Raw genomic sequence first — 23,239 nt, 5'->3', positions numbered from 1 at the left:
CTTTGGTAAGAACTTCAAAATTCAACTACATGTTGAGCTATCTGCCACTACCCTTAATTCCGCTCCTTGTGTTAACAGTCGACTCACAGGCCAGTCATGAAGCTGGATTATCCCCTCTGCCAAGCTCATTACTTTTCCCTTATCCATTGGGTATTTCACCTGTTTTTACATCTAGTAGTGGAAGGTCTTTCTGCAGCTCTTCGCAGACAGCCCTGGTCCCCTGAATAATTTCATATGATCAGCAAAATTTATCACTGCACTGATCAACAGGCTAATCCTTATGCCACACCTCAAAAGACAGCTTTTTTTTGTTTTGTTTGGATAAACACTGTTAACCTGCAAAAGTGGGGATTCCTCATTGTCCAGCACAAGGTCAGAAAGCCACAGGACTTCCCAGTGGCTTCAATGTAAAAAACAAGTTCTAAAGCTCAAGGCGGGCATCAGGCCTCACAACTCCTTCAAGGATGTTGAGAAAGCCAGGAGCCACTTTGTAGCCAAGTTTGACACCCGGTTCCTGAACGTTTCTTAAACAACTAAATTTAACTGGTATTATATTGCCATCAGGGTTGCTTTGTCTAATAGCTACCTTGCACATGTCTCGTCCTTGAAATGAGTGCTACTAAATACAATGAAACATACAAAGTAAGTATTCTGAGAAGAACCAGCTTGACTTTACCCAAAGGACTACTGATGTTAATGCCTTTAGCAGCTGTGGTCCTGAAAAGCAGCATGTCAAAAGCTGCAGCAACAACAGAACAAACTTTTGTATTCAATAGTCTTTTAATTATGAAACCAATCACACAAGGAAGCATTCAGAACACAGTTTGTGACAAACGCTGTGTTACAGTGCTTTCTGGTACAAATATCATTTACAGCATTGTTATGTGTACATACCTGCCTGTGGGCTGGGACTTGCAAAATCATTTTGCAGTCTGCCTCTTTACAGACCACAGCGCTGTACACCACATCTGGTACGTAAACCATCATAAATTGACGATTCGATCACATATACCAACTGAATTTGTTGATACATTCAGAATTCACTTCAATCAGAGCACACATTTATATATTAAAGCCAATCTCTAAATTCCCCTATTGTAGAATAACTCTGTTTCTTCTGTAGAGGACAGAATTTCTGGTTCAAGGTCTGCTCGCTTTATCTGCAATATATAGAAAAAGGGAATCAACACCACCATATCCTGGTAAGTATATATTAAGTCCTCTTTACTGCAGTGAACTTTGCACAACTTGAAATACTGTGTTCAGAAGCAAGACTGCATGGGATTTGGAGTTCTTTGTTTATTTGGGGGCTTGAGGGATTTTTTTTGTTTTGGAGCTTCTTTTGTTTTTTGCTTCTCTGACATTCCCTACATGCACACACACACACAAGGGAAGAAATATGTTTTATTTAAAAGTAGAGGTACTTCCGAGATCTAAACAGAGCATTAGTGACATTATCTCCATTGACTATAGAATCATTTAGGCTGGAAAAGACCTTCAAAGATCATAGAGTCCAGCTGTAAATGTATTTGGGTGACTCACCCAGGAGAACTTCTGCTGTGGGCTGAGCAATTGTGAAGCTCAAAGGGAACCAACCAGCCCTACTCTCAGTACATAATTTCTCACAAGTCCCCTCATTTATGTTCAGTTTACCTTTGTTGTCATAAAAGATTAAGAAATCTAAAAAAAGACATTACAATGCCAGAAAGTTTAGGCAAATAAAAGAAACCACTGAAAATTGTAAGAGCCCAGTCTGTGATTTTCTGAGAATATTCATGCAGGGAGAGGAAATAAATGCAGAAAGGAGCCCCAAGCTCCACTCTCACTTGGCCTTCTCCAAAGCCCAAGGTTCAAGGGCTACACCCTCCATTTAAAACCTGCCAGGAAGGTGTACTTTCCCAGGGAACAGACTACACTTCACAGTTCAGTAAGGCAAGGCGAAGAGATGCCGCGTGTGAGTTAGTTTACCCCTCCCATGAGCTCATGCTGATTTTGCATGAAAGAAAAAATTCTCATCTACATCCTTCCTATCTCCAGCAGGACTGAAAACAGTGCTGGAAGAGCCTTGGTTTAAATCTTTAAGACAGCTCTCGGGACCTTGCTTGCTTCAGACTGTTGTGAAAAATCTGAGAAATCTACATTGAAAAGTGTAAATATAAATTACACACAATGCAAATTAGACCTAGAAAGTCCTGTAAGCCTCTGCCCAGTACATGGGCCTTCACAAGCAGCCTCTCCGCTGCCCCATTTTAGATGCACAACCACATTCAATCTATTGATTTCTGGTGTGTGGCCTTACGACTGCTGGCCATCGTTCTGGAATGACTATTTAATATAACAATAATCCTAAATCAATTCCGATGAAAGGACTTACCACCCCACACTGCGGGAACATACTAAGCGAGACTGGTAGCATCCCTGCTAGTACTGACGTCACCACAAACATTCTCATTGAAGCCAAAGCATGTGGAGTTTTTGCAAATTTTGCTCTGTCCAAGACATTGAAAAGGTAAGTATGTCAGTTTGGTCTTGAAAAATAATCTTGACAGTGAGACAAAGAGCATTAGCTACTATTTTGGTGGTTCAAATTGCACTGAAGTTAGTAATAGCCTAGGCTTATGAAACCTCAAGATGTTTCTTTTCTTTACTTCCTATGTTCTTACTCTTAACTTCCTGTTCATTCCCTTTGTTTTGTATTTAGCTGCAGCATTTTCCAGGCCCAGATTGTCAATACAAGATTAAGAAAATAAGCAGCAAGATCAAAATGACTAGAGAAGGGGTATTAGTGCTTTAAAATGTCTCGGTCCTTTGACTAAGATTTTTCTTGCATTATCCTCTTACCTTTCAGATTTACTTCCTCTTGGCAGTCCTACTTTGCCTTGTGCAAAATTTACTACTTGATATATTTTTAAAATTTTATGTTACATCTGCATTTATGTCTTCTGATAACAGGAGTCCCTTAAGCTAATAAAGGGGGATAGGGAATTGATTTAGGCAATACCAAATTACCTGTATTATTTACATGACATAGATGACCCCTACCAAAAGCTCAGGGCAGGCTAAGAACTCTCTGATAAAGCATACAATAAATTCTTCTTATGATAAAGGGTTTCTAAATGTTGCAAAAGCAGTAAAATGTTCCACAATATATGGAAAGCTTTTTGGAAGTTGGGATCCAGCTTTAGTTGCAAATTCAAGTACTATATTATCTCTTCAGAAATAACAAATCTAAGCTAAGTGCTGTGAACAACCTTGACATCAGACACCGGGAGTCAAAGCAAGTTAGGGAACCTAGGTGCTGGAAAACAGACTGTCAGGAGAGCACAAACATGTTTCCTGCATGAGAGGAGAGAGGAAATCCTCATAATTTTACACAACCTCCTGCAAACCCTCAAAGCATGGATGTGGGCATAACCAGATTAATTTACTTATCTAAATGAATCACAGTAGCTGAACAGAAACTTCCCAGATAATCAGTTCTACCAAGCCAAGTAATACCGCAAACACAAGTAAAAATTGGCAAGTGGTAACAGCCAGACTAAAAAACAGAATACACACCGACCAGGCACCCCCAGCCCTTTTGCGGTACCTCCTACCTTTCCACAAAGTACATAAGCACAGCTGGCAGGAAGAATGTTGTCCCAAACAAGACTGCTCTTGACAATGCTGTTTCTTTAACGGCCTCCAGGGAGAGAGGAAAATAAATGTTAAAGCAGTGCTCTGTGCAGCTTCAAATACTGCATGCTTCTGTGGGCACTTTTTTGTGTAATACTCTGGAGTTGCAAGCAACAGATTAATGAGCGATAAAAACATTTGTTAGAGGAATTCTTTCTTAAATAGAAACTAAACTACAAGTGGCAAATATTCCACCTGTGACTAAGAAATTCCTTAAAAGGGGGGTGATACTGCTGATGCCATATCGGGTTTTCCTACCACGATAATGATTTTTGATGATACTTGCTTTTTTTTAAGTTGTGCTGAACTTCTTCCAAATGGTTATAACTTCTGGATATCCTAACTATCCTGTGTTAAATTTGAAGTTTTCTCTCCAGCTGTCCATAAATCTTTATGCTCATCTAGCTGTTTCCTCCCCTCTGGACAGGAGCGTAGAAAGGGAGGGTCACTGATAGCACATAAAATATTGCTTTAGTTCCTGTGCCAGGCTGTACAGTGGATGTTGATGAGCAAGGCAAGGAGCAAATAGAGTCAGCTTAGTCAGCAACTGGAGCCCACGGATAAAATGCACTAGCATACTGTAGATCAGGGCATTACCCTTTGGGAGGCACAGTCTAATATTCCCACTATAGAAGGTGCATGCGATATGTACAATACAGAGCTTTTCTCTGAGGTGTCCCAGCAGAAGAAGGTCCAAGAGTCTTACTTCCTCCTGAGGTGACCAGGGAAAGCAGAAATGCCTGTGCTAGTGTCTCTGTGGCTCAACTCTAGCACTCGGTGTATTGGTCTGGGGAGGCTGCTAACTCTTGAAGACACAAAGGTTGTGGAAACTGGTTCCAAAGACCTAGTCCAAGCCTACCCAAGGATTCAGCACCTGATCTGGGATTCCTCACTTCAATATATCCAACTGTATCTTCAGCTCTTAGCAGGGAAGGAAAGGCAAGTCAAGAGAGGCCTCCACGCCCTCACCTACCTTCTCACCAGCCTTCCGTGACACTCCTACAACCTTGCCATTGCTGTCCATCACTTCAATTCCATTCTCAAATTCTGGGCTTCTCACCACCACCACAGTAAATGCACTCATCAAGCCTGCAGAGTTAAAGAGGATTTTGCTTTAAAAGATCCAAAAGGACTATCTCAATAATAACATTCATAATTATGTGCATTTTACATTTCCATTTCAACAGTTCACAACTGAATAACCTGGCAGCTTAAGAAGAGACTGCCCCATAAAAATCTGCTTGGGATCTTAATCTTTTTTTCAGAAGCTTGAGCAAGATTTTAAGGCCCCAATCCTAAAAGGTGCTTTATCATTATGGACTTGGAGCTTTCAATCACTGCCATCCAGCTCAAACCATAAGTACTTTGTTCTTAAGAGAAAGGGGAGGGATTTGCATTGTGGATGGGTTTTGTACTGGTCAGCACAAAATCCAGCACAGAAGAAAACACCCTGAAGGAAACAGACTTTTAAGTAATGGCTGCATCCCTGATTTGAAAGGGAGGGTACCAGGGGACCACTGGCTTGCTCTACTATGTTCCGTTATGGCACTTCTCTGCCCAGCTGTGTGTCTGTCACAAGTGGCAGCGTTTCAGCTGGATCCTAGATGAGAATGTTTCAGTCTCCTCCAGACCCAGCTTTACAAAGTACCTGAAAACATCCGTCCCACAGTCAGTCACTGAAAACACAAGCCTAAACCACTGGCACTTATAAAGGCCATATCAAATGGGAGTTAGTCATCTAGCTCGTTTTCTCCTTTCTCTTTTCTAGACCAAGGTCTAGGCATAACAGGGCATAGTCTCGCAAACTGACCTTACTTGAAATAGTAGACTTCTCTTTTTATTAGTTTTTGGCAGGGCTATTCAATAAAGACATCAGCGTAACAGATGACACTTTTCAAATGCTGGACTAATATTAATCAATTACCCTCAGGCTTCTCTCTACATTTAAGAAAAATGGAGGCACATTTTAACACCTGCTCCAAGGGAAACAAGTCAGAAAGCTCCAATGCAGATCCCTGGAAAGATCTGGAGAGCCATCTCACATAACTTGGAACAAAGGAGATGACATGTTTTGATTTTACCAGTTCCACCCTAGGAACGGCCAAAAATTTCTTTAATGGCATTAGAAAAACAGTTAATGACATCAAATAGTTAAACTTGTCCTGGTGAAACTTCACCATGTCAGTAGAGCTGTTCCAGTAATGAACTGAGTCCCATTACCTTGCAAGGTTAATAATATTCTGTTGTAACAACTCTCACTTTCTACACTGTCAGCAGTTAGGTAGCCAGCAACAGCCCCAACCTGAGTAAGGAACTATGCCAGTGCACGCCTAGAGCTGTGTTGCACTCTAGTGTCATGTATGTGCCACACCAGGCCACGCCAGTTCGAGAGCTACTGCCCTCTGATCCCTCCTGGCAGTCCTGATAGTTTCTGGTGTAATGTCCAAGCCAAAGAAAAATGCCAACTGCATCCCTGGATATCTTTGGAGAAACAGTTGCATGTCATGCATACAAAGGTCAGAAAAGTGCTCTGCAGCTCTAAACCTAAAAACCAGCAAGCATCAAATAGAGGTCAGCTACACTGATCAGTGAGTATTAACTCTCACACAGAAAGGACGGTACCCAGCAAAGGCAGTCAGAGAAGAAGGCTAGGAAACAGTCAGACCACATCTGTGCAAGGGCGAGAAAATTCTACAGGCAGATGGAGGCAGCAAATGGCCCTCAGACCAGCTGCACGATGTACAGTTTCTTTATACTCACCAAAAAGAGGAGCAGGTAGAAGTTTTTTGACGACTAGTTGTGTTAACGAACTCTTCAATGTGTATCGATTCATGAAGACAAGAGGAAGAGCCTAAGGCATTGGGAGGAAACAAACAGGCACCTTTTATTAAAAAAATATGTGCGGTATTTCAGTACGTGCAACAGTTTAGGAAAATAAATCTGTGACTTAGTACATAGTTACCACCTATAAAAATAAACAAATGCCTTGGTTTAACATTCCAACAAAATACGTATCTTCTCTAGTTACTGAAGGTATCTGTAATCGCTCTTTTAGATAAGAATACAAAATACTGTGATAAAAAAAAGCATTAAACATTATTATGTATAGGACAATAGCAGTATGAATACAAAGACAGAAAATGGAAAACAATTACCTCTGACTAATATTCCTTGGACATCTGTCCAACTGCCTTGTGACACATACTGCTCTCTCTGCCAAACAGGACACCTGGTCCACTTGTACAGTTGTTCCTGATTCTCTGCAGTTTCTATAGTCCCATAATACACTTTCAGGAAGTTTCATTTAGGAATAAATGGCCAGGACACCAGCAAGTGCTCAGAGTTTCCTTTGGAGGACAAAGGGGAAGAACTCCCACATTCACCCACGGGCATAGCTGCCTTATCAGACCTCTGTGAAGTCCTGAGCACTGCTGGCCCAACTGTTTTTTGCCTACTGGACAGAGGTGAAAGGCCATCTAACAAAAGCAGGAACAGCCATAATTTTCTGCGACAAGGCTTATAAAAATCACTGTTTAGTGTGGAGAGTGAGGAAATTAATTACAGGGGCATCTACACTTGCAATGAGTGTCATAAGGATACCAGAGCTCATTCTCATGTAGGAAACCACAAATTCCTACTCCTACGCAGCACAGAGCTAGCCAGGTAGCCCTCCAGTGCAGTATTTTCATGGCTGTGCTGCTTCTGGGATCTGAGCTAACTCAATCCAGTACAGATGCCTGCAGATGTCACCACTTTTTTAGAGCTAGACAGATCTCTTTCACAGCACCACATCAAAAAATCAACTACAACAACCCAGTGGGTTACTCTGTGGTTGTAAATCCCTGGCCATTACCTCTCACCACCCACTTTCTAAGCTTGCAGAATAATAAAGAAAAGGACACAAGAGGAAGCATCAGAGGAAGCCAAGCAAGGTATTGGCTGACAGATGATCAGGAAAATTCTTATTCTCAACAGTTCTGGGGCAAGACATCAGAGCAGAGCATTAAAGCACAATCCTGAAGGATATCTGGCAGTGTGATTATCTCGGCATCTAGTCCTTCCCAAGAGAGCTTATTAGGAAAGCAATCATTAAGCAAATACATACACCAATACATGCTGCATAGGTAATGGCTCCCAAGCCGCAGAAGATCTGCTTTTGTTGAAGCGAGTACTCCTAAGAAGGACAGAAGAAACATACTCCATAAGTGCATTTGTAAAACACTTGTAAATCATGTTCAAAATGGTCTTGTACAACTCAGATGATTTAAAAAATAAAAATTGACACATACTTCAGCCTTTGCGGTACCATTTCCATTTAATAGGGCAAATCCTGTGGTATACATGTGAAACACGAACTGCAGAAAGGAGAGATTATAAGCAAAAATGAATTTGGGATTGAGACTAGAAGACTTGTAAATGCAGAAAGGAAGAGGTAATTACCTGACTAAAAAAAGTTTGCTTTGCCCGGTGCTGAAGAGATGAAGTAATAACCTAAGAGGAAAACCCCACAAGAAAATTAGGTTTGATGAGTCTAGAAGTTCTTGGTGAGCAGTAGTGGGCTAGAGTACAAAGAGAACTGCTATGTTACTCTTTGCAGCAGCGTCAAAGGCTCCAGTCATCACCTGGAGCCATTTCCCTTGATTCTAGGTTAACTCACTTTCTTGCCACAGATGTGACATATTCACTTTTTCTATGCAGTATAAAACACAGAGACACGGTGACTAAAACACTGTGTGCAAAAATATTTGGGCAAGATGCTTTCTTACCCAAAATAAAAAAATGCATTTGTACCTGTGAAGCTATCCTGGTTTCAGCTGGGATAGAGTTAATTTTCTTTCTAGTAGCTGGTATAGTGTTATGTTTTGGGTTCAGTATGAGAATAATGTTGATAACACCCTGATGTTTTCAGTTGTTGCTAAATAGAGTTTAGACTAAGGCAAGGAGTTTTCAGCTTCTGATGCCCAGCCAGCGAGAAGGCTGGAGGGGCACAAGGAGTTGGGAGGGGACACAGCCAGGATGGCTGACCCCAACTGGCCAAAGGGGTATTCCGTACTATGGGACGTCATGCCCAGTATATAAACTGGGGGGAGTTGGCCTGGGGGGGATCGCAGCTCAGGAACTGGCTGGGCATCGGTCAGCGAGTGGTGAATAATTGGCTTGTGCATCACTTGTTCTGTATATTCCAATCCTTTTATTAGTAATCATTTTATTATTATTATTATCATTATTAGTTTCTTCCTTTCTGTTCTATTAAACTGTTCTTATCTCAACACACGAGTTTCACTTTTTTTACTTTTTTTTCCCCGATTCTCTCCCCCATCCCACTGGGGGGTGGGGAGTGAGTGAGCAGCTGTGTGGTGCTTAGTTACTGGCTGGGGTTAAACCGCGACAGAAGCTTAAATAGATGCAAAGAAAATAAGTAAGCTAGTAAAAATGTAATTAACGTAGCGAATGAGAAAGGGTCAGATTGTTTTGGCTAGTGGGGATATAAATACTAGATTACCTGATCCAAGATAAAAGATTCTACTTCCCAATTCAGACAGCGAGTAAGAACTTCGGTTTTAATAAACCACAGCCTTTCTTGAGGTCTGGCCTACCAGGTGTGGAACACTCTTAAAGTACAGAGTCAGTCAAGATATGGCAAATATTGAATAAGAGGAGGGCATGGAATGTCCAAAGCCTCAGAGGAGGATCAGCAATTAATTTAATATTAGTGGATCAGCTACCTTTATTATTAATGCCAGTGCTGAATCTAACCACATCTGCGAAAGAGCATTAAGCTGTAAACATCAAAAAGAAATAGTTCTGTTAATCCTATTACTGTTCTTAGTGAATTTAATGGAAGTCTTGATGGCAGTTATACTTTCTAGTAGTGCCATATAAGTTCATGCTGTAATCTCTATATGGAATGACATATCTCAGTATGTATATTCACATGCCAAAACCAAAGGCAAACACATCTAAATAAATAAACATGTATATAATTGCAGCTACAAATTTTATCAAAATGGTACAATTTTTGAGCACTGTAACAAGAGTGTATTTTTACATCTTTTATAATTTCTTGACAACACCACTTCTTACTTGCAAATGCACAGTCTACACAAGAAAAAATTTGTATTCTGGGTCTGAAACACAGAACACAAGGCTCTGACTCCTTCCTACTGCAGTTCCAGGTTTTTTAGGTTAAACAGACTAAAACCAGGCCTTGCTCTTAACGCCCAGCAAATTTCACCTTGCATCAGAAAGCTGACCTTCATGCACAAACAATCTCTTTGAATACTGCTGAAGAAGGTAGCTAACAGGTTTGGACTTCTAATGAGATTCCCCAAGGGCTCAATTTCTAGATTATTCGGCAGTTCCCATAAAATAGATGTCTTTTAAAAAGATTGTGCTGAAAATACCTAAAGCCTAAAACCTTCTATTCCCTCCCTCCCTCTAACCCCTGGATTTGGAAAAATGTAAGCCCTGTGGTACACTAGCATCTTTCGTGATTACTCACCAATGGAAGAGATATGGGCAGGAAGGCTAAAAAGAAAGAAAACTTCATTTCAGTAAAAATAACTGCCAAGGCTAGATTTTGAGCAGAAAATTCCCCTTACTTCCCCCTTCTAGTTTCAGGTCTATGTAAAACACTGCCCACAAAAAAACCATCATCATGGACTTAAATTCTAACCTTTGCCTCTCATTCTTCATTCAAGAAGCCAGAATACCTGGTCACAGCTTATAGCCAAAAGGAGCCCTTATGAACTCCACTCAACCTGGCTACTCAGCACCTACACAACTGAGCTTTGAACAGAAATTGCTTCTCCTCACTCTGTTCAAAAAGAGACAGGCGGCAACAAAGGCCGTCACAGCTGTGAGTGGTTATACGAGATAATGAGTAAATAGCCTAAGTATGGTTATATCTGATTAACAACCTGTGCTGTCTTGGCTCCCTAAACATCACCCCAAGCAGACTTTATCTGCCACCACAGCAAGTAAACTCATGCAGTAGCCACATTCATCAAGTGAAAACTTAGCTTATAGTAGACTGTTTTACATGTGGGGGGATCTGGGAACTCATTCTGTAGCGACTAAAACCAGAGACCAGTCAGACTGTTTCCACCTAGCTGAGCAGATGAACTGTGGGAAAAGTTCCTCAGGAGGACCGTAGAAATAAACAAATATTCAACAGACATGACAATGCAACTAACAGAAGTAAGAGTCTACTTGTTTTTCCATATGGAGAAGAGTATCAGTGTAGTATCACAGTGGCTATTTACTATGAGCTATTCCCCTCTGATGATTCAGTCACATACACAAAACTTTTCTTTAGGGAACTTACCCGGAGGTCTAAACAAAACAGGAATTATCTTGTCTGTATCAGGATGTACACTGGACTTAAAAAAAAAAAGTCAAATTAGACCACCTTTGCCATACTTGAATAAGAAAGAAAAAAAAAGATTTCTAAATATTTTGTAAACTTACCAGGCTTAGTAGGAAGGCTTGTTTTGTCTAAACAATTTGAAAAGTAGGTTAGTAACCAAGTTTCAGAAGAGACTGGGTAAAATCTTCCTTCTAAATTTATTATACCTTTTTTTTCCCCCAATAACTTAGTTTTATATGGAATGCCGTACACCCCTTTAATTATTTTTTCCCTAAAATTTCTCTCCATATTCTCCTTGTTGAATATAACTAACTCACATCCCATGTGCTGTGTAACAGGACCAAAGTACAAATTATAGCAGAACAGAAAGTTAATTTTTAAAAGTTAAACTAGTAGATATTTTAAAACAGAAAACAATTCTTAAATATGGCTAAAAGCCTAAACACTTCTGTTAAGACTTCAGCTTTTCTGGAATCACGGAATTTTTTATTTCTCCCTTCAGACTTTGACACAGAAGGTACAAAATGCCACATGGGAAGAGCCAAGCCCACAGTGAATCAAAAGAAAGACTCCTCCTAACGAAGCGAGGGCTAAGCATGAAAGCAGTGCAATTCCACAAGTAAGTTTTCCACCCAAGTACTGCTACTGCTCATTTTATGAGATGTGAAACCAAACCAGCCTGCCCTCTATATGACAATGCAACATCAAAGATTCAAAATGAGCTCAGTAAGCATTTTACATGTTTATCACCCACCTATATCATCCCAGCTGAGGATAGTCAGGCTTAAAGTAATGATTCCTAGAGTGATCCGAGAGTGTCTTTTAAACTCAGCTATATGATATACAACCTAGCGTTCTTCAGGATAAAACTACTGCAATTCAGTACCAGTAGTCATCCAAAGAAATTCCTACTAGATTCATAGATTAGAAAAATCTCTGTAGTAATGAGTTTTTCTTGTGTTATCCCTTGTATCTGCATCTCAGTATTCTGTCTGCTAGATATTATACTAATAGCAACTATTTCAGCCATAAAAAAAAAGACACCTCTATTTTCTACAAACTGCACTCTAAAATACCTGATCATTCTGTACGGGCTCACTTAGCGTCTTTCCACTGTTTTGTAGCAATAACCTGGTTCTTCTTATTTCATCCTATATTTGAGAAAAAAACAAACTAATGGGAAGAAAATAACTGAGATCTCAACATTCTACGGTGCAATGTATCAGTTACAAGATACATTAAATACAAATCTAGAACATCAAGCTAATGCACCTGTCCTTCACCAAAACAGTTAAAGCAAGAACACATCTGGACACACAACTAATTCAGAGTCATAAAAACTTTCAGAATATTCAGGCCCCCTTGGTCCCTTTAAGTATCAACCTTCAACCCATTACATAAATGCATCTGAACTTTAAGCACACGAAAAACCTCACTGAAATCAAGTGTTATTCTTGTACTTAAAGTTATCCATGTGTGCTGGCAAATTCAAAGATTTGCCATCGAAGCAACCATCTGACATCCCCACAGGCACCTATATGACTATTTTAAAAAGAAATTCCAAACCAGACTTTTAAAATTACCAGAAATGAGTCACGACATCATTAGATGTTCCTGCCTGTTCACAAATATCAAGTGAATAAGTTTTGCATCTTACACTCTTCCTTGAAGCTTGGCTTAAGCTTTTAATTATGGAAAACAGGTACACTTAAACAAAGCGAATAGAACTGTAACCTCATGTATTTATCCATAGCCTACACAAAAAGCTGCCCCACGTAGAAGAATCTGTGAGATGATCTGACTTTTCTTCAACAGGCACATCTCTCTTTGCAACAGTGTATTTTAATTCAAGGAGGTGTGAACTAATGCCAGATCTCCAAATCCTGAATGTACTATAAAATTTTCTTGTTGGCGTTTACATATATGTAATGTACATTTACTAAATTATATTATTTGTATATGTAAATATAGATGGAGGTATATATTTGTACCATATATACACATACAGAGAGAGAGATGAATAGATATACACAACGCACTCTGCAAGTGACAAGGACGTATCTCATGTAGACACATTTTGACAGTGTTCTTTTGCTTTAATGGAGCTTTCCCTTAAAAAATAAATAACAAATCAATAAACAAAAATTCCTTTAACACACTGACCAGCCAGCCGACTCTCATACAATGTGCTGTGCTTCTTCCTCTGTCACCCCTGACAAAACTATAGAGGAGTGGGTTGACAGAAAAGCGCATCTTCCCCAGAATTTTGCTGTCATGACAGTCCCTGAAGTTTAGAAGCCACACTTTGTGACCGACAATGTGTTTAGTGTCACACTTTAAACAGTTAATGTTAAAATTGTAGTAATCGTTCTCTGGTATAGAAAGGGCCTGCAAACCTGCTGTGCTCCCTCCCAGGGGAGGATTCCTTTCACTTGGAGGAGAATCAAAGAGCTTCACGAGCTCCAGGTTAAGGACGGGTGTGCGGATTAGCCAGCACAGATTTTGGGTGCCCGCGATGCATTTCAGCAAACCTGCCTTCCCCGACGCTGCCACAGCTCCCCATCACCAGTCAGTCCTCCAGCCGAAGCAGCAGATTATTTACGAACAGCCCGCCCCGCTGTTTTGCCCTTAGCAAAGCCAAAGCTGGTTCAGGTCGATTGCCAAACCTCCCGCCGCCAGCCCCGGCCCTCACCGACACCCCGACGGGCGAGGCCGAGCCGCGGTACTCACGGAGGATTTCAGGAGCAGCAGGGGATCCAAGACGTCCACCCAGAGAAGAAACCTCTGGAAAAAAGACTGACGGACACACGTTTCAGGGAGGCGAGGCGTTATTTCGGAGCCAGCCCGCCCACCCTCGCCCTCCCCGGCTCCCCCCCAGCCCCTGACCTGGCCCTCCGTCCTCCAGAACCGCAGGTTGGGCTCCATGGAGCCGCTGCAAGCGGAAGGCGCCGCGGGGGGACGGTCCGGCTGCTGCACGCTCCGCCCGGGCACGGTGCCGCCGCGCCGGGATCCCCCCCACCCGCGGGGTCGGCTTGGCGCCTGGGCCGCCTTCCCGCCCTGAGGCGCCGCGGAGGAGGGAGGGAGGGAGGGAGGGAGGGAAGGAGGCTGCTGTCGGCTGGGCCCGGGGCGGAGAGGCAGCCAGAGGCCGCGGTCTGCAGGCCGGGAGTCCCCTCAGGGCAGGCCCCGGAGGGAGGGGAGGCGGACCGCGGTTAGGAAAGGTCCGATCGCCTTTTCCCCTTCCCTCGGTTTCCCCCCTGCGCGACCCGGGAAGGCAAGAGTCGAGGAGCAGGACTGCAGAGAAACCCCCTGCGCCCTCCACACTGACTTAAAATGACGAAGGTAGGAGAAAGATAACAGCCAGGTAAAAGGTCTGTGCGCGCAGACGGCCGCCACCAACACCACCGGCACGTTACGCTCCATCGCCGAGCCGCGCAGGGCCTTCGCTTCACAGTACTGTAGGTCCAGGAGATCAGGTGTATTGGAAAAATTGCATGGGTGCTAGTGGATTTACACAAAACAGAACTAAAATACTGGGACCGAAGAGAGATTTGCAAGTAGTGACGCCTGAAGCATCACCGGGCACCCCACAACGTCAGGCTCGTTTTTTCATCCTTCCCCTTATGTTGCAGCGCCGATACCCGTTGTAAAGCTGACTTGGGATGCAACAACCACTTTGCCAAGGTGGTTCCCTCGTGCTTCTGTTTATCTTAAAGTCTTTTCCCCTGCTCAAAAGGGCAGAAAATGAAAAATACAAACCCATTCAGTATTGTATCGATTTATCCAGCCCTTCAGCAGCATACCCGCTACTTACCGTCTACGGCCTATGCACACAAAGGCAGCGGCAGCTGATAACTGCTAGCTGTGAGCAAAGGTACAGAAGATAGTTTCTACGGCAATGCAACTTATCCAACTTCTTCAAAGTAGAGAAACAGGACTCTTTGGGGAAAAAGTGAAAGAAAAGCAAAGCAACACACCCACTGCTAGTCAATATTAAGATTTATTATTATAGCTAGAGATATGCTACATTGTTTTCAAGCAGTACAACATTTCACCTTTTAAGTTTTTCCTGGAGACAGATTCAAGCAAATAAGCAATGCTTTAAATGACAGAAGACTGTCATTAAGCTCCAGTAAGTACACTATTGGGGTTCATGTTTTTACCATCTCCCAAGTGGAATGAAAGTTCTTCATGCTTGTTACTGCTATGTAGCTGCACTGCATCTTTGACTATATGCAGGATTAAAATGGCACATATTTACATTCAAGTTATAGTGCATTTACACACAAAAAAAAGATATTTTTTAAATTTTTTACTTGTTACATTCATCTCTTCCTCTGCAAAATTCATTAGAAACCACATATCAAAATTCTGTTTTCTCTATTGTCCCCATTGTTTCTAACTCATTACAGAATTTAATTTTTTCATGTGAGAAAAGAAAATGTGGGACACTTTCTGGTCCAAAACTAGTTAAGGAAGAAAGAAAAACCCAGCGGAAGACAACTGTATTTTGTGTACTTCTTGTATTCAGGAAGAAGACTAGTGGTCACAGAAATTCATGTAACTGAAGTTGCAAGGGGGGGGGGGGGGGGGCAGGGAGAAGCCTTAGTTTTTACCCTTCTTTTTAAAGCAAGACAAGGGAGTCAGTAAATATTTCAACATTTAATTTCTTCTTAAACATGAGAAAATGAGACCTTTGATTTGATTTTCTTTTTTTATATAATCACAGCTGCTTTCCTGATGTCTTCAGTTTATGGTAACTGAGAGTTTTGTCCACATATTTGAGCGTTTATGTATGCACTTTCTCAAAATATTCTTTAGAAGCTTCTGGGCTTGGCTTGATCTGTCAAGAAACAAAGGTTTAGTTATTATATGCTATAACTAAGATTAAAAAAATTATAGATTTAACACTTTATCCAAGAAAATCCATGCATACTTTATAAAAACAATAGGTTATTTCTGTTTCTGCACTTGGTTGAAAGATGAAAGCCTAAATGATGTACAAGCTCCTACTTGCAAATTTCAAGTATATGACATGTTTTTCCTGCTAAATATCCAGAAGGGCATTAAATAAGTAAAAAATAAGACAACTGGTGGAGAGTGCAAGTCAAATTTAGAGTTTTGAATACAATTCGTGCCTTCTAAAAGGAAATCGGTGACTTTCTTCACAGAAATGACTCACTCAGTATCATACAAATAGACTGAACTGGTCCAGCCGATAAAAGCCTCAGATTTAGACAACAGGCACAGAGTCAGTCAAGCACCTCATCTTAAAGTGGCTGTCAGCCCTTCAGACATGAGAAACATGCCAGTGTCTATATTTAGAAAAGTGATATTTAGCAGACACTTACTGTAGGGGAGTCTGGAGTCCAGTTTGCCGGGCAAACCTCTCCATGTGTTTCCACATACTGGAATGCTTTCACCAAACGGAGGGTCTCTTCCACACTACGACCGACGGGGAGATCATTGATACTCAGATGCTTGATGATCCCATTTGGATCAATGATGAAGAGACCTCTGTAATTGAGCAAGAATTTAGGGAATGCAAATCACGTTCCAAGACCAAACACAAGAAACTGGATGAACTATTTCAGCAAGGTAGTTATTCTTAGATGCACATATCAGAGTTAGGAGTAGCAATACCGCGTTTGACAATATTGTTTGTTAGTGAAGTGATCAAAAGCCAAGAACCAGTCAACTGGTATGGTGTCGTGAAATTACAAAGTATACATAAAGGCTATTAAATTGAGACAGATGTATAACAAAGGTATAACTTCTAATTCCACCTATGTTTCAAAGTTGATAGCTGGCATCTTTCCCCTGTCTTTTTGACAGGAAAATCTGAAGGTATTGAGTGAAGAGCTGCTTATGCATTAAGCTACTAAATTAAATCCTGTTGCATATAAACATTTGTGAAAAACAAAAGTCCCAGTCGTACCATACTAATCAACTTAATGTGTCAACAAACAAATGTCAGAAGTTCCTGATTCAAAGAGATCAGGAACCAAAGGTCTCCAGAAGACTCCTACCCAATGCAGTGTTTCTCAGGGACCACTATTTGCTTTTAATAAGTATTCCCATAGTGGAGAAGGAAATGTTAATTTTTTTATTCTAGATAATTATGGGATTGACTGTAGTGGCCTCTAGGATAACCACTTTAGAAACTTCTCACACAGAAATTAAGGCAGTCTCTTCTCCTTCAGAAGAAAACAAACAAACATAAAAAAGGGACAGACCTAAATTGTGAAAAAATGTAAAAAATTGTACAATGGTCTTCTATCCTACTCTTGTCTTCCTTAGTGACACAGAGTTCTCCCACTCACTCAGAGCAGAATAGCTGGCTTTCCCCTGCATGCATTCTCAGAGAGGCCTGGAACCACCCTCAACTTAATGGCCATAATGGCCATGTGCCCTTTTCCTAGGGTGGGATCCAGCAGAAGTTCTGCAGAAAAAGTAACATCTTACAGTCTTCATTTGATCCTTGTGCAGTTTCCCCTGCAGGAGGAGAGAGTATGGCTCATGTTGTTTTAGACTGGGTTGTGTCGTAACTGAGTTATCGGCAATCATGCGTTACCTTAGTGCTATGCCAGGTCCTTCTAGTAGCACCCCATAATCACGGGAGATTTGTTTTGTGAGATCTGACAGAACTGGAATATTCATTTTGCCCAAACCGCCGCTCTAGAAGACAAAGTAAGATTCCATTTTGTTACAAAATGCTTTTTAGGATTGTCTTTCTGGAGTTGCTGGATACAGTGCTCTTGAAGGTATACTAACAACAAAACATATTCATTGCATTTGCTCCATGAAAGGAACCACAGGGGGTTGGGGGGGTTGTTGTTTGGCTGGTTTTGTTTTGTTTGTTGTTTTTTTTTAAACTAGTCAGGCACATTTGGCTTCTTTGGTACATGAAAACTTCTTTTGCACCAAGCATTTTAGAATTGCATATTTTGCTGGTAAAAAACTACCTATGACAACAGTCATAAATTTTCAGGAAGATTTCCCTTGTACCCTATTCAGGAGCTTTGAATACAAGAACTTCTACTGCATATTTAAGTGTTCAAAATTAAACAAGATGAATATGGCGGGGAGAGAAGGGAAAACAAACCTGTGTACTATGAACAGACAAAACTCAAGGCTTCTAACAGCCACACTAGGTATGTCAGAGTTTTTCTGCTCTCTATATACTGTACATACTATTTTTTTTTCCTCCGCCAAATCAATTTAAATACTATTTGGAGAGTCAACTAAGATTTCTTTCAGTTTTGCAACATAGTGGAACCGTGAGAGAGATAAGCTCTCTATCCTTGAAACAAGCCCAGAGTTTGTTAGCTTTTCTATTCCTGGCATCATCAGTGAATCATTGTGTAATCTCAGTCACTCAGACCCTGATCCTGCAAACGCTTGCCTGCAATCAAGTTCTCATACACAGAGCTTTGAACACAGATGTCGGAGAAACCAAGGCCTTAATTTCTCCGGGTGTCGGTTTCCTGTCTGCGCCACCATGGAATTCTTTCCACCCTTCACAGGGCATTTTGCTACACGTGCACCGAGCAGTGCCTGACTGGCATACACTGAACAGCTTTCGCATAAAGCGGTGAAGTCAGTCCACAATCACATTTTAGAGCTTTGAACAAAGCACACAGAAAATTAAATACTCTTGATAGGCTCAGCCAAGCCGTATTAAATCTAGGAAACTCTTCTCCCTCCCCTACATGTTACAACGGCAGAGCTATGCACCTGAAGGCACCCCAGTCTGCGAGCACTGCTGCAGACTGCTGCCTGCACGACCCCATGGGTAACAACTGATGGCTCAGGCGCTTCTGCACCTTCCTGTGATGCTTCTGACTCTCTACAACTAACCAAACTAGTGAGATGCTTTACGTGATCAAAAGCACGTATTTTTATATACATCTGAAAGAGGCTCCTCTCCAGTATAAGGCTGTCTTTATCACTTTCTTTCCCTGAAGAAAGCCGAGGACGTCCGTTTGTATTGCAAAAGCAGAACCATTTCAGCAAGTGAGAGTTAATAATACCAGTGTTCCAACAAACTGGTTATTATTCTGCTTCCATTCTGAAGCCACCACTGTTAGGTATTGGTTAACAATAATGACTAAACAGCTGCTGTTCATTTTCTGTGATGGTGCACACAAACCATCAGCTGTAACAAGCAGCTCAGGTGACATGTATACTGAGTATTTGTCTTTCAAGATAAACATACAACAACATGATGTAACCTACAAGACTATCAAGAGAGCAAAACAAAGATGAAAAAACCCCCACAAATATTAAAGAAAAGAGCAAGAAATTCTGACCTCAATCTTTGTTTATGTCATCAAAGGTAGAAGTCAATCACTTTACGTATCACTTTAGGCAGTCTACAGAAATTGGTGTTTTCACAATTGTTTATTCAACTCTTCTTCTCAGGAGCTCTTGTGAAAAGAAAACAAACCAACAGAGAAAGCCCCAAACAGCTGCTCAATTCGTACCTTTCGTGGCGTATTTATCCAGGCCAGATGACAAAAATGAGAATCCACAGAAACTGCCACCACGTCACAGTTCACATCATGAAATTCATTTGCTTTGTTGCTGAAAGCCACAATTTCTGTGGGGCAGACAAAGGTGCTGGGTGGGAAGAAAGAACAGGTTGTAATGATTCTGCAATCTTTTCACAGAATTTTTTAGAAAAGACTCTTGTGTCTGTTTGTAGGCACTAACGCAACAGAGCATTTTCTTTAGCCTGATAACTTTAACCATGTTTCCTGCTCAAAATTAGTTTCAGTCAGTCTCAAAGCAACAGCCATAGCCACCTCACTGGCATACCGGTTTCCAGCTCTCAAGTTCTAGACAGACTTTAGAGAGATGGAGAAACTGTCTCTGCTAGACACTCTCTAGACAGAGAGGTTTTGGAAACTATAGCAGAAAGGACTGCAAGTTAAATCCCCCCCACGTGCCCAAATACACCAGGATGCTCTTAGTGATTTAAGTCTTCTGGACAGGCGCAGCCCCATCTGTTCACCTTTTGCTTTGGAGCCGTCCAGCTGCAGTTCTGGTGGCCCAGCTGCTTAAAAGCAGAGAGAGTCGCCAACGTGACCCCGTCCTGCAAGGCAATGCCCTCACCCCGGGATCTGACTGTACGGGGAACCACGCTTGCAAGGCCACGTCTACCTCCTGAAGCAGTCCCGGCAGCTAGAAGATGCTCTCCAGCCACCAGATCCATTGCTTTAAAACACAGTGGCCGTTTGCCGCCAAGCCTTATCTCTCACGCTCTAGAAACAGACACATCTGCCTTGCAAGACTACCGCAAATGAGGTAAAAACAGCCACTTCAGACAGCGATGATCTGCAGCACTTCTCATGACCTTCAGCAAGGCAGAAGGCCCATGCGAAAGGGGAGAAACCCGCACTCACAAGTCCAGGGGGTAGAAGAAGAGAACCAGGTATTTCCCCTTGAAATCATCCAGGCTCAGCTCCTTGAACTCTCCGTTAACAACGGCCGTTCCTTTAAAAAACGGGGCGTGTTGTGTAACGGCTGGAGCAAACCGCGACGAGCCTGCGGGGGGGGGGGACAGAAAACAGAGCTGAGGGCCGCCCCGCCGAGCCCCGGGGCCGGGCCGGATCGGGCCGAGCCTCCTCCTCCTCTCGGTCGCAGCCATAAGGTCGGCCGGGGCCGGCGGAGTCGTTCCCGCCGCCCGGCCCGGGGCGAGCCCTGAGGCGGGTGTGCGCGTCCCCGCCGCCCTTCCCCGCGCTTACCGAGGCTGAACTGGCGGCGGGCGCAGGGCAGGGGCCGCGCCGTCAGCCTCCTCCCGGCGGCGGCGGCAGCAGCAGCAGCGGGCACCTGCGGGGGGAGAAGGAGGGTCAGAGGAGCCGGGGTTTGGGGCGCGGAGGGCGGCCGGGGAGGGTCACTCACTCACCGCGCTCCGCAGGAGCCTTCCCAGCGCGGCCGCCATCTTGAGCGCCTCACAGGCGGGCGGAGGGCGGGCGCTGCGAGGGACGGGGCGGCTCCGGGTCCGCCCCCGTCGGGAGGGCTGCCGGCCGTACCTCACCCCGCTCCGCCGCCCCGGCCGGGCTCCTTCCTCCCGGCAGCGGGTCCGTGATTCGGAACGGGGCCATGAGAGGGACCTGCCCTGGGCTCAGCCCGTGGGCGCCGCCGGTCCCCGTGCTGAGGCGGGGCGGGAGGGTGGTGTGGGTCTCCCGCTGGCGGGACTGACTGCGGGACCTGGTTCTGGTGCGTGCGGATACAGACCGAAACGGAGCGAACAGCGTGGAAACCTCCCAGGCACGCAAACTTTACACGTGCCGTTGGGGCTGACTTTATCGGACTCGCTCAGATTACAGCTGTTAATGAAGCAATTACGGTGTGATAGCCGCGTGCCTGCTGAGCTCTTCTCGGCCGTGAGCTGATGCAAACCAAAGTCATTACCTAATTTCCCACGCAGGCAGTGCTGCCTTAAGCTGAATGTGTGTCTGTGGCTTCCGTCTGCTCTGGAGGTTTGTCCCAGTTCCCTTGGCTGCACGGACCACCACTGAGGAACCACCGGTCCAGCCCTAGGAAGAGCAGTTAGGGCATGCATTTGCTCTAGGGGAGGTAGGAGAGTCATAAAAAACGCCATCGCAGGCCTCCCGTCTCCTGCCAGACGAAAGTAAGTGCAGGAAAGGTGTCCAGCTGGTGGAAGGGACCACACCTGAGATCGGTAAGTCTTTCTGTTGCCCTGAAGCTGGGGTCTTCAGAGAGTCTGCTGTTGAAGCCCAGGCTCCCGCAACCGGAGCTAACGGAGCTACTTTGACAGTCAGTCGAGCAGTACAAGGTTTTCTCAGGCTATTTTTGTTGACTACCTGATGGTGGCAGCAACAGAGATCACCTTCACCAAGAAGTGCCAGCTGCCTGCCCTGTTTAGGCCATGTGCTTTGGAGCAGCACAAGCGGTGTGCACAACCCAGAGTACTGAAAATCAAACAAACACTCCCTAAAAGTCCATTAATATTTATAAATATCCACAGCCTTTTACGAAGGGGAGATCCCACCTTGTGAACTAGAGAGAAGTCTGGCTCCACTGGCAGGATAAGCTCAGCCATCAGCATCTGGGGCCAAAGCCAAAGGCAGATGGAGCAACAGCAGCTACATCCCAGGCCCCCGGGATGAGCTCAATGGATGCTGAATCTGTATTTCTGAACAAATTAGCAAACTTATTCCTGGTACTGATCCGGCTGGTGTGGTCTGGTCACCTCTGCAATAGCAAACTCTCTGAGCCTTCAAGAGAGGGAGGTTGTGTGCAACCTGCCTGTTAGGGGTGGTCGGTAGCCAGTATTAACTCTCTACTATGCCCAAGAACCGTTTGGGGCAGTGTAAGTCAGCGTTGTCCAAAAGCATGCTGAGATCTTTCTGAGCATTTAACATCATCACCAGTTTCAGTTGCTGGTACCTTTCTGTGGTACTCCTGAATTTATTAATCCAGATGTAGCCAATGACAGCTGGAAATGTGGCTCTGATAACCTTCTCAAAAACTGTAGTTCCCAGAAGAGCACACAGAATAATGTTATCTACTCATACGTGCACAGACATACTGCGTGGCTGGCTGGGCTTGTGATGAAGATGGAGGCGTTTTGCACAAGGGTGCAAGAGATGAACTATTCCTATAGCCGTGGTGAGATGAGGGGGAAGAAAACGTGGACGCTAAAGGATACAGATACCCCAGTATGGGGTCCACCCGCATAGTAGTCTAACTGCTTCCTGCATCCACTGATTTCCTTGAATTCAAATAGACTTCACTGTTGCTTTTGATTTTGAAGCTGTTCCCTCCAGGCTCAACACCCCCTAACAAGCTCTGAATGTGCATCTGAGCATGTGTGCGTAGGTGTGCGCAAGTGCAGTGCTGGGTCAGTGAAGTATCAGGTTCTGAGTTAAGCAACCTTCCATACCCCTTGCTTCTCATTAGCGCTTCGTTAAGGGAAACCTGAAGGTGTGTGAGAGAGAAGTTCAGTTTTGACTCTTGCTGATGAACCAGGGCTGCTTGAAAGTGCCAGCTGGATGGGGACTCTGCTGGGAAGGTTACTGACTGAGCAAGGGGGGGCTGGCTGACCTACTCAGCTTATTTGCATGTCTGTTGCCTGAAAGTTAGGGGCATTCTTGCTTAAAAACCCCTCAAAGCCTAAAAGTGGAAGTGAGTAAACTATTTGTATGTTTAGAAAATATGACAGATAGC

General features: G+C 43.4%; 2 protein-coding genes across 3 annotated transcripts; both read right to left on the bottom strand.

Moving 5' to 3' along the window:
• Window positions 1-761: 761 nt before the first annotated feature.
• Window positions 762-14,048, bottom strand: SFXN4 (sideroflexin 4). The gene is made up of 14 exons (XM_030029616.1): window positions 13,931-14,048; window positions 13,775-13,840; window positions 12,121-12,195; window positions 11,146-11,172; window positions 11,003-11,057; window positions 10,178-10,203; window positions 8,116-8,166; window positions 7,965-8,030; window positions 7,781-7,849; window positions 6,436-6,526; window positions 4,649-4,764; window positions 3,597-3,682; window positions 2,375-2,489; window positions 762-1,160 (listed from the first exon to the last, which is right to left on the bottom strand). Exons 1-14 carry the CDS (start codon window positions 13,967-13,969, stop codon window positions 1,083-1,085), a joined length of 960 nt encoding a protein of 319 aa, XP_029885476.1. The 5' UTR covers window positions 13,970-14,048; the 3' UTR covers window positions 762-1,082.
• A 974-nt stretch (window positions 14,049-15,022) lies between these two features.
• PRDX3 (peroxiredoxin 3) lies at window positions 15,023-21,052 on the bottom strand. 2 transcript variants are annotated; one of them, XM_030029617.2, is made up of 7 exons: window positions 20,952-21,052; window positions 20,791-20,875; window positions 20,449-20,590; window positions 19,528-19,663; window positions 17,616-17,719; window positions 16,393-16,558; window positions 15,023-15,884 (listed from the first exon to the last, which is right to left on the bottom strand). In XM_030029617.2, the coding sequence occupies exons 1-7, from the start codon at window positions 20,985-20,987 to the stop codon at window positions 15,831-15,833; spliced, it is 723 nt and encodes a 240-aa protein (XP_029885477.1). In that variant the 5' UTR covers window positions 20,988-21,052; the 3' UTR covers window positions 15,023-15,830. The 2 variants fall into 2 exon arrangements, with proteins under 2 accessions (XP_029885477.1, XP_029885478.1); XM_030029618.1 differs by having other exon boundaries at window positions 20,791-20,857; window positions 20,949-21,002.
• Window positions 21,053-23,239: the final 2,187 nt, after the last annotated feature.

Source organism: Aquila chrysaetos, chromosome 11, assembly GCF_900496995.4.
Source record: "Aquila chrysaetos chrysaetos chromosome 11, bAquChr1.4, whole genome shotgun sequence".
Classification (NCBI taxonomy): Eukaryota; Metazoa; Chordata; class Aves; order Accipitriformes; family Accipitridae; genus Aquila; species Aquila chrysaetos.
This window is presented reverse-complemented; position numbering and strand designations above follow the sequence as displayed.